At 46.8% G+C, this 12,101-nt stretch overlaps 1 protein-coding gene across 1 annotated transcript; it reads right to left on the bottom strand.

The window, feature by feature from the left end:
* Positions 1-8,077: 8,077 nt before the first annotated feature.
* Positions 8,078-11,634, bottom strand: LOC142310406 (nuclear factor 7, ovary-like). Its single transcript, XM_075347929.1, has one exon. It carries the CDS (start codon positions 11,632-11,634, stop codon positions 10,057-10,059), a length of 1,578 nt encoding a protein of 525 aa, XP_075204044.1. The 3' UTR covers positions 8,078-10,056.
* Between the last annotated feature and the right edge of the window lie 467 nt (positions 11,635-12,101).

The following is a 12,101-nucleotide window of genomic DNA, read 5'->3' as shown; positions in this document are numbered from 1 at the left end:
AAGTAGGAACTACAGCACCGCGGCCAAATACCCGCACGCATACCTATCAAGAAGAGAGGGGACAGATCGAGCAGAGACGACCGAGACCCGCTGGAGACTACCAGTGTTGGAACTGTGGAAATCGGAACCATTTATTCCGACACTGTCCGGAGAGGAAGACGTCTCAAGAAAGACCGCCGTTAAACTAGTGCCTCCCTCCATGGATGGGCACATGGCGGGGAGACCAACTGAGCTTAGAGAAAACCAACGCCCTGAAGATATAGCAGCCAGCACGCCGACGATCATGGCCGAATTTGAAGGGAAAGAAGTAAGATGCCTGATGGATACTGGGTCCCAAGTGACCACCATGCCAGAACAGTTCTTCTACCAACATTTTGGACAAACTGTATCCATTGACAGAGGGGCACATATCAAACTGAGGGCTGCAAACAATCTTCCCATTCCGGTTGTAGGGGTCGTGTGGATGAACATACGTGCCTGTGGCCAGAACTTAGGCAAAAAAGGGATTGTGTTAACGGAGGGCCGGTACGACAGAGAGGTGCCAGCTATCGTGGGCATGAACATCTTGAAAGAATTAGACCAGTTGCTCTTCGACACGGGGGGCTGTGATTACTGGAAGACGACAGTTGCTAACCGGCCTGCCCAGAAGGTCTTCCAACACCTTATCCGTGCCCGAGGACTGTGGAAGAATGGTGGGAGCCGCTACCCGGTGGGGAGGGTTCGAGTCCCAAGACAGACAACAATTACTCTACCTCCAAATCGTGAGACAGTCCTCACCTTGCCAGTCGGGGCCCACCATACACTCGAGGGGATGGAGGTGTTGGTGGAGCCTTATCGTGGTGAAGAGAACGGAGACGAACCGTTGGTGGCTCGCACTTTAGCAACAGTAAGAAATGGAAGGGTCCCTTTCCGTTGCGTGAACACCGGTGAACAGGCCTACACCTTGACCTCGGGAGTTGTTCTGGCCCATGTCTACCTGGCGCCTGAAGAGGTGGCGGCCGCAGAATCGATTGAATTGCAGCCCATGGCAGGGGAAGCCTGGACTTGGACTCTTTCTATGGAAAGAAAAGAGAAACCCACTGATCAATGGAACAGTCGCGTCATCTTAGGGCAGATGGGAGTGGACCTGAGCCCCTTCGCTTCGGAGCAAGCCCAAGCCATAGAGGACTTTATTTGGGAGAATCAAGCCACGTTCTCCCGTCACGCAGAAGATTTCGGCTGTACTGACAAGATTCAGCACGAAATACCCACGGGAGATGCCCCACCGATCAGGGAAAGGTACAGGCAAATACCCCCAAAGTACTACCAAGAGGTAAAAGAGCTTTTGGCGCAGATGCTGAAGAGCGGGGTGGTAAGAGAAAGTCAGAGTCCATGGGCTGCCCCAATCGTGCTGGTCAAGAAAAAGGATGGGTCTACCCGCTTCTGTGTTGACTACCGCAAGCTTAATGGATGCACGGTTCGTGATTCCTACCCTCTGCCCCGGATAGAGGAGTCCCTGTCGGCGTTGGGAAAGGCACGTTACTTCTCCTCCCTCGATCTGGCCAGCGGATATTGGCAGGTCCCTGTGGCAGAGAAAGACAAGGCCAAGACCGCATTTATTGTACCCATGGGACTCTTCGAGTTCAATCGCATGCCGTTTGGACTAAATAATGCCCCAGGAACTTTTCAGCGCCTCATGGAAAGTTGCCTTGGAGACATGAACTTCGAGGCCACATTGATTTACCTGGACGACATAGTAGTGTATTCTGCAACCTTTGAGAAACCTCTAGAAAACCTGGGCCAAGTGTTTCAGCGGTTACGGGCCCATGGGCTTAAACTAAAACCAAAAAAATGCCGGATCTTTCAGGAAGAGATTGAATATCTCGGACACAAGGTGTCGGAAGCCGGCGTACAGCCCTCCGATGGGAAAGTGAGAGCAGTGCTACAATGGCCCACACCCAGCACAGTGCGGGAGGTTCGAGCTTTCCTGGGGCTAGCCGGATATTACCGTCGCTTTATCAAAGATTTCGCGAAGGAGGCAGAACCTTTGCACAAATTGCTCCGAGGTACTGCGAAAGGACCAAAAGCACAGAAAATTTGCTGGGGACCAAGACAAGCAAAAGCCTTACACCGATTGAAAGAGGCCTTGGTTAGCGCCCCTGTGCTTGCCTATGCAGACTATAACCTCCCCTTTCGGTTGTATACAGACGCGAGCCTCTACGGCCTGGGTGCAGTACTGGCCCAGGTACAGAATGGTACTGAACGGGTGATTGCATATGGAAGTCGGACGTTGCGAGAAGCCGAGCGCAATCCCGAGAATTACAGTTCCTTTCGGCTGGAGTTACTGGCACTAGTATGGGCGATAACCGAAAGGTTCTCGGAATATCTCACGGGAGCTAAAATTGAAGTCTATACGGATAATAACCCCCTGGCTCACATCTCCACCGCCAAACTGGGAGCAATGGAACAGAGGTGGCTGGCACGACTCTCCAGATACAATTATCATGTGCAATACCGCTCTAAGCATGAAAATCAGAATGCGGATGCCCTTTCTCGTGTTACCACCGAAGCCCCAGTGGGGGAGAGAGATGAACAGTTGGAGGAAGATGAAATTCCGGACTTCAGTAAATTCACCGCTCAAGTGGTAGAGGCTCGTATGCTTGAAATTACGTCGGGCACGACATCACGCCTGCTTGGCCAAACCAGAGAGGAATGGGTGAAAATTCAGTCATCTGACCCAGAACTGCTTCAAGTGAAAGAGTGGGTGATCCAGCAGCGCAAGCCTAGAAAGGAAATACGGGCCACGCTGTCGCACGTGGCCCTCCAGATTCTCAGCCAGTGGGATAAGCTGTCGGTGCAAGAAGGGATGCTGTATCGGAAGGTGCACCTAGCTACAGAGTTGGAAGTACGGTGGCAAGTAGTGATACCCCAGAAGATGGCAGTACCACTGGCCAGAGAGGCGCATGAGAAGGGAGCCCATTTCGGACCGGACAAGACTTACCAGTGGTTGCAAAGAATAGTATACTGTCCTCAGATGCTTCGGGCGGTAGAGAAGGCCTGTAAACTCTGCCGTTCCTGCGAGTTAAGTAAGGCTCCCCCACAGCAAGCACCAGTACAGACTATTGTAACCAAAGAGCCGTTGGAAGTACTCATGATCGATTATCTGAAGATTGGCCACTCCCACCGGGGCTATCAGTTCTGCCTTGTGATGACAGATCACTTCTCCAAATTTGCGGTGGTGACGCCCACCAGAGATCAGACAGCTGAATCAGCGGCTCGAGCCATCAGTGATGACTTTATCCGGGTGTACGGCTGCCCCAAAAGAATACATTCCGACCAAGGGGCTTGCTTTCAAGGCGGTGTCATGAGAGAGCTGCAAAGGATTTACGGAATGCAGAAGTCAAGGACTACGCCTTATCATCCACAGGGCAACGGAGCCTGCGAGAGATTTAACCGGACCCTCCTACAAATGCTACGCACGTTGGAGGATGATCGTAAGAATCACTGGCCCGGCTATCTCGCAGAACTCGTGTGGGCGTACAATAATCGTGTCAACTCCACCACTGGGTACACCCCATACGTACTACTGTTTGGAAGAGCCGGAAGAGGCATAGAAGAGCTCAACCTGGCTCCCCCCGAGATCAGTGAAGGTCAGAGCGTAGGTTCCTGGGTTGACTATCACCGTCGGCGGCTGGAGACTATCCATCGAATTGTCACCAAGCGGTTGCAAGAAAAGACACACCCGCAGCGGAAACCTGTGTGTGAAGCCCCGTTCTTGCCAGGAGACCGAGTACTAGTTGCAGAGAAACACCCGAGACACAAGTTGAGTGAGCGCTGGAAAACAGAGCCGTACATTGTGATCAGAAGAATCTCGCCCCACGGATCAGTATACGAAGTGAGAGGCGAGCAAAGAGGCGGCACCCTCATCCTGCATCGTAATATGCTGAGGCCCTGCTATTCAGAAGACAGGACCAGACAAAGTACCTCGGAGACGGTGCCCGTGCCTGTTCCTGTTACCTTCGAAGAGGGCTCTGACGATGAAGAATGGTGGCGGGCCCCGACCAACCCAGCAGACTGGGAGAGATCCACACCCCCATCCTTTCAAGACACAGGTGCCACCCCTGCAGAGCAGGAGTCACTAATCTCCAGAGATGGGGACGGGAATACTGTACTCCCTGATACGGTGCCGACGTCTGGTGAGTTAGCCGTGGTGCCACGCCGGACTGAGCGGGCTAATGCTGGTATTCCCCCTGATCGGTACTTGGCAGATGAATTTGTGTGTTCTGTCACTGAATCCTGTTTTACGACATTGGCTCCCAAGCAACAGGTTGTGAAGCAGGGCAGGAGTTGCCACCGTGTGCCCCTTTGCAGAGTGCCTCAAGAGTGTATCGGCCGGGACGGCCGAGGTTAAAGAGGGGGGTAAATGTAAGACCTGTTAACATTTATATATATATAGGTTAAAAGACTGTTTGATGGACTTCCTTGTGTTATGCTGCCACCTGCTGTCAAAACAGAGAACAGCGGGCAAAAAGTCCTACTGCTCGAGTGACTGGTTGAGTCTGGAACAGGAGGAGGAGGAGTCTACTTGTGGCTGTGTTTTGCAGAGTGGAATTTGCTGGAGTGGGCTGTAAGATAGAAGGCCTCAGTCTGCCCTGTTTTCCGAGGTCCAAGTACCTTAGAGTGTTGCGTGGTGTCCCCCCCCAAGACACAGATCCAAAGAGGCTGGATGTGGAGCGAGGAGCCAGACAGCACGTGCAAATTACCGATCCAAAGAGGCTGGATGTGGAGAGCGAGGAGCCAGGCAGCACGTGCGAGTTACAGATCCGGGACAAAGACTGAACTTTAGAGGTGTCTGCTGGCGGAATACGGGCCCCAACGGTGACGAGGTACCCCACGCTGAAACCTGCAGTTAAGTGTGCACACTACTTTTAGTTAGGGACAGATAGAAAAAGACTCTGCACTGTGTTATACGAGTAAGGTAACAAGGACTCTGCGTTTTTTTGTTTAATAAGGATTTCTGTGTTTTGCTTTTGGGAGTACAATCTGAGGCTTCCTACCCTTGACAAGTTATTCAAAGTAGTTGTATGTATATTGCATTATCTCTACTGCTGTGCTCCCTTCCCTCACTTTTCCTCCACCTGTGTTGTGCAATACATTATTAAATTTGCATTGATTAACCCCCGTGGTTCCGCGCAGTCCTTGCGTATCCCGTTACCTGCAGGTTATTACATATGATGGCAACAAAACTTCCCCATAAAGACTGTATGTTACCCCACAGTAAATTTCTCCACAGTAACCTCCACAAGCAGAGTATGATGACCCTACTGTACCCCCCTTCAACTACAATGGCAATGAATGGTAACCCCCTGACACAGTAAGATCCCCAACTGTGACCCCCACACAGCCCTCCATTCAGTATAATGGGCCTATATATAGTATAATGGCCCCTACTATCCCTCCAAATAGTATAATGGCCCCCACAAAGCCCTCCACGCAGTGTGAAGGATCCCACACAAACCTTCACACTGTATATTAGCCTGCATACAGTATAATGATCCTCAAATAACTATAAAGTTATAAAGGCTCCCTCATAGCCCTCCAACTAATATAATGGGCCCCACAAAGCGTTCCATATAGTATAATGGGCCCCACATAGTCCTCTACAGAGTATAATGTGCTCCCCCATAGTCCTTCATAAAGTATAATGGGCCCTACATAGTCCTCCATATAATCTAATGCACCCCATAGTACTCCATGTATTATAATGCACCCATCATAGTCCTCCATATAGTTTAATGCACCCATAGTCCTTCATATATTATAATGCACTCCCCATAGTTACCCATATATTACAATACACACCCCATAGTCCTTCATATATTATAATGCACTGCCTCCAGTTATCCATATATTATAATGCACCTCATAGTCCTTCATATTAATGCACTCCTCATAGTCCTCCATCATTTTAATGCACCCCATATTACGCTATATAATATAATGCAGGCCTCATATTCTTCCATATAGTAATATGCAGCCCCCATATACTTTTATGCAACTCTCATATCGTTTAATGCACCCCCATAGTCATCTGGCCACCGTGATTAAATACATATACTCACTTCTCCTCGTTCCCCCACTGCTCCACTGTTCTGCCGCTCCGCACATCTCAGCACAGAGGAGCGCACTAGTGACATCACTGCGCTCCTGTGCTGACACATCAGAGCGCTACAGACAAACACAGCGGGAGAGATCTCCACTCCTCTCATCATTGTTTTCAATTGTATCGGCATCTGTAATGCCGATACAATTGAAAGTGTGATCCTCAGCGGGGGGGCCTGCGGGAGGAGTGGAGGGCCCGGTCCCAGCACTGGCACTGGGCCCCCCTGACTCACGGGCCCCCGAGGGGTCGCGTGGCCTGCCTCTATTGGTGCTACACCACTGGCTAGAGCTCTTCTTCGGTGGCCATGGACTAGAAAAGGAACTGCTGAACCAAGGTTCTGCAAACCTTTTTGATCAACTCTAGTCCTGCCTAAAAAATCTGTTTGAATCATGGACTTTCTTTTTGAACTGGGACGACTAGGAAAAGGAGATTTGCAGGTGGCCATGCACCACCAACGAAACTGCTGAACCAAGGTTCTGCGAATCTTTGTGATCAACCGCAATCCCACTTAAACAAAACTGATTGAATCAAGGACTTTTCCCAAACTCTTTTATTTAATCGATATACTAACACAGAACCTTCAGCACATCTAATATATAAAGAGGTGTGTGTGTGTGTGTGTGCGCGTGCGTGCGTGTGTGTGTGTGTGTGTGTGTGTGTGTGTGTGTGCGTGCGTGCGTGTGTGTGTGTCTCCAGGATTGGCATCTGCACCGTCGCAGCTACAGCCACAAAATTTTGCACACTCACACATCTAGACCCCGAGAGCGTCATAGGCTATGTTGTGAGGCGAAATTTTAACCCCACGCGTTCCAATTTACCAATCAATTTTGCCCCTATCTACATAATGGGGAAAAAGTGAAACGAAAAGTGTATCCGCACCGTCGCATTTACAATCACAAAATTTTGCACAGACACCTCATGTGACCCAGGGAATGTCGCGGACTATGTTTTGACAGGAAAATTTAACCCCGCGCTTTACAGTTACTCTCCAAAAAACATGCCTCCATTAAAGTAAATGGAGCCTGGAACTACAGGTTATTAGTAGGAGCTGTGAGTGGTTGCTATAGGAACAAAAGACATTCATAGTATAAGAAGCTTATATGTGAGGTAATAAGATGTCGGTAGGGAGACGGATAGAGAGAGACAGACAGAGAGACAGACAAGGAAAGAGACAGACAGAGACAGACGGTGAAAGAGACAGACCTGGAAAGAGACCTGGAAAGAGACAGACCTGGAAAGAGACAGACCTGGAAAGACAGACGGGGAAAGAGACAGATGGGGAAAGAGACAGATGGGGAAAGAGACAGATGAAGAAAGAGACAGACAGACATGCAGACAGGGACAGAGACAGGCAGACAGGAAAGGAGGAGACAGCCAGAGAGACAGACAAAGAAAGATGGGAAAAGACACAGACCTTGATAAAGACAGACGGGGAAAGAGACAGAGAAATAGAGACAGACAAGGAAAGAGACAGGCAGACAGGGAAAGAGACAGAGAGGAAAAGACACAGACAAAGAGACAGGGAGACAGAAGGGGAAAGAGACAGACCTGGGAAAGTGACAGACCTAGAAAGAGACAGATGGGGAAAGAAACAGAGAGATAGAGACAGACAAAAAAAGAGACAGACAGAGACAGGCAGACGGGGAAAGAGACAGATGGGGAAAGAGACAGACCTGGAAAGTGACAGACGGAGCACATTACTTGGCCAATTTAGTTAAATCTGTGTGGAATATCTGTGGTGTTGAAATATATTTTATGAAATGCTTCTATTAGCTTAGTTTTTGCCTTTTAATAATTACATTTCTATCTATTTGTTTGTGGTTTTTGTGCTCAGAATACATTTTTGTTAATACATTCTGTTTTGTTAACAACAGTTATTAACCCGGGCGAAGTCGGGTAGTACAGCTAGTACTAATATAAGTACACACAATGTGATTTCTTGTTGATAGCGTTTTAGTTTAACATTTCTATTTACATATTAAAAAAACATACTACACGTACAAACAAATTATTGATCAGATGTCTTAAAGGGACTCTGTCATCAGGCTTTTGCCACCTAATCTGAGCACAGCATAATGGTGGGGCAGAGATCCTGATTCCAGTGATGTGTCACTTACTGAGCTGCTTAGTGTAGTTTTGATAAAATCACTATTTAATCAGCAGATTATCATTACAGGACTACTTGGTGTGCTGCCATTTAGTCCAGCAAATGCATGAGCTCTGTATAACTGCTAGATCTGCAGCAGAGAAAACATTGATTTTATTAAAATGACAGCAAACAGCTCAGTAAGTGACACATCGTTGGAATCAGGGTCTCAACTGAGGTAGTAAAATGCTGGTGACAGCTTCCCTTTCAGAGAGGCCCATGAAAGAAACTTTTTCTATAAACAGCGCCACTTCCTTTTCAAGGATTGAGTCTTGTATTGCAGTGGGATTACTTTAGAATTAAACTGTAATATCTGACATAACCTGTGAGCATAAGTGGCGCTGTTTCTGGGGATAAAAAAAATAAAAGATCCTTTGTTACAATCTTATACAAAATGATAATGTAAACAATGACATGTTAACCGCTTAATGTCTTCAGCTTCATCTCTTCCCTTTTCAGGAGCCATAACTTTTTTTATTCTGTGCTGTTCGCTCCACGTCCCATTAAAATGACACAAAATTGGCATCAAAATAATAAAATCACTCCAAGTAAAGGGTGGGAAACTGGAGTACATTTGTCCCAACTAGTTTAACGTCTTTTTAATATAATTGCAATTGATGAGTCGGATGTAGATATCAGCAAACCTCAAACCCGGTCCACAATGAACATAAAAAACAAACAAACAGGTAAATACATAAGGCTATGTTCACACATTGCATTTTTCCAGCTGTTTTTTTGTTTTCCAGCTGTTTTTTATGCAAATGAAAAGCATTTTTTAAAGTACCAAAAGAAAATGTTGAAGCTCTCTTTGACCTTGTTATGATCTTTCTTGGCCAGGTTCAGAGGTTCCTCGGATTGTAGATGACAAGACTATTTTCAGCCCCATATACACAGAGCTCGTTGGGAGTAATAGTTTTGCAAGCATTGGAGTACACTGACATGATGTCCATCCAGTTTTTGAAGATGCTGACATTTTTTTATCGCAAATAGCGCTGGAACCCCATATAGAAAGCATTTAAAGGGAACTTTTCTTTGGATTTTTTAATTTAATCTATGTAACCAATGCAATTGACGCAGGTCCGCTGATTCTGGAACAGTTTTCCTTTTTCTTCCGTGTCCCTCCATTCAAAAGTTATGTCCCCTGGAAATAAAGATGCAAATTTTCCTTTAAACAAACTGGGCATAAACCACAGAACTTCTCTTTTTTTTCCCAAGACACTGACCAATCAAAACATGGCCACACCCACAAGGCAGCTCTGGTTTATGCCCAGTCTAAGTAAGGGAAAATGTGCATCTTTCCTTCCATAGGGCACAACTTTGGAATGGAGGGGCGCAGAAGAAAATGAAAAACTGTACCAGAATCAGTGGAGCAGCAACAATCAGTCGAGGTACTCAGTTTAAAGGGAATCTGTCACCAGATTTTTGCTCCCCATCTAGGAGCAGCATAATCTAGAGACAGAGACCCTGATTGCAGTGATGTGTCACTTACTGAGCTATTTTCTCTGCTGACAGAGCTCATGAATATTCCAAACTACCTGGCAGCACACTAAGTAGTCCTTTGATGATAATCTACTGCTGACCAAACAGTGATTTTAGTAAAACTACACTAAGCAGCTCAGTAAGTGACACATCGCTGAATCAGGTTCTCTGCCCCTACGTCATGCTGCTCTCAGATTAGGTGGCAAAAACCTGGTGAAAAATTATGTTTAAATTAAAAGGTCCCTTTTGAAGCACACGTTAACACAACTGAAAGATGTGATACCTTCCTTTACGCGATTCGAACCCAACCATTACAGACGTAGAAGGCAGCACGAAGGGGCTCCTTGAATTTAGTGGTGACAACGTGTAAAAGTCTAATGGGATCAGTTAGTTCATAGAAGAATAGTTGTCCAGCTTCATAATCCAGATATAGTCGGAATTTGTTGTTTGGATTTTTTTGCTCGATCAGGACTTCGTTGTCGTTGTGTGCCACTGAATACTGGTTACTATTGTGGAACTTTGACAGACACCAGGACTTGTTGTTGCTTCCTATTTTGGCCACATCCCCAGACTTGGGCATGCTGAGGTAACAAACACCTAAACTCCATGTCCCTGATTTACTGGTTTCCACGTCCCAGAAATGTCGTCCTGATGAGAACTGGCTTGTGCTTAACACCTGACAACGTTCCAAATTGTCCCGTTGTCCCGGTCGTATCTGTTTTATCTGTGACCAGGAGGCCATTTTTAAATCATCTGAGATCTCTAAGTTGATCCCGGCTGTTCTTGAGTCCAGAAATAAGTCAGTTTCTTCATGACTAAAAATGTTCTTCTTGGCATATATCATTATATCTGTAAACCCTTTGTACAACATCTCCGAAATCACAACCGACTCCAGACCATCTGCAGCTTGAAGCTCTTTACTCTCCACCAAGGTGGCTTCCACTTGGGCAACAATAACGTCCTCTTGGCTAGACAGTGGTTCCTGTAAAATTGGCCATGGATTATTAATATTACATAGTACCTCAAGGTGACTTATTTTGCTGTATATTTCATCCTTTGTTTTTTCCATTTTACGGATTAAGTCAGAAATGAATGAACCATGATTGTCCTGTCTGGAGACATAATGAGTCAAGACTTTCGTCTCCAGGTCATCCAGCTTGCTCCTGATGTTTCTGAACAAGGCAGTAACTTTTTCCATTTCTCCAGCCGTTTCCTTATGTGATTCTTTTTGCTGTTCCTTTAACCTTTGAAGCTTTTCCTCAATTTTTCCTTTCCTTTGAATCATTTTTTTCTGAACATTTCGCAGTTTCTTCTTTTTCTTCTTGGTGGCCTCCTTTAGTTGCTCCACCGGATGTCCAATATGATCCCCAGCCAGACGACAGAGGAGACAGATACAGGTGGCGTCCTTAGGGCAGTAATATTGAAGGACCTTATCATGGATGGGGCATCTTTTGCTTTCCTTGAATACGATGGGATCAGTTAGCATGTGTTCTTCTGACTTGTTGTGGACTTTCAAGTGACTATCACACAATAACGCTTCACAATGCAGACAGGATTTCACAGCAGGTATTACGGCGTGAATACAGTAAGTACAGAACAATCCAGCACACACCTGCTGCTCCGTCCCGGTAGAAAGGAATCCCTCTGTAATGCTAGACGGGGTCACATTTTCGGGTTGGGGCGGACGCTCCTGCAACTCCACTTTGCAGTCAGGACACGTAAAATCTTCAGATCCCTCTTGGGTTTCCAGTTCCATCTCGATGCACACACGGCAAAAATAATGTCCACAACGCAGCGGCACAGGATCTTCATATGCGCTCAGACAAATTGAACAGAGCAGCTTGTCTCCAAATAATGCGCACGCCATGGCTGACGAGGAGAAACGAAACTTAGACCCACGGGGAGGGAGGTTTTCAAATGGAGAAAAACCTGTCACGTGAGCCAATGTCTACGCTATTAACCTCTTGTACTTTGGCTGAAGTCTATTGAGAGAAGTACAAAGCTCCAAAAAAAGAGGGAGGGAGGATTATTTGTGAGGGAGACCACAGATGCAGTATCCTATACTAAAAGTGGGCAGAATCACTAGATAAAGCTGCCAAGATTAGAGGTAATAGGCAACCATATAATGTATATGATGGTGCCCGGAGGCAAAACCCCCAAAGCTTGGTGTCCGCATAGCCCCGACAGATATTATCCAATAAAAAACAGAAAAAAAAATTACAGTTTATTGTTGTGCCCAGGGATATGAGGTACTCGGTTCCGGGCGGTATATGTCTTGGGAATATCACTGGGGTGGACGTTGCCCGGTTCCGTGCCCTGGGCCCTTTTTGTAAT

The sequence above is a fragment of the Anomaloglossus baeobatrachus genome, chromosome 5 (genome assembly GCF_048569485.1).
Source record: "Anomaloglossus baeobatrachus isolate aAnoBae1 chromosome 5, aAnoBae1.hap1, whole genome shotgun sequence".
NCBI lineage: Eukaryota > Metazoa > Chordata > Amphibia > Anura > Aromobatidae > Anomaloglossus > Anomaloglossus baeobatrachus.
This window is presented reverse-complemented; position numbering and strand designations above follow the sequence as displayed.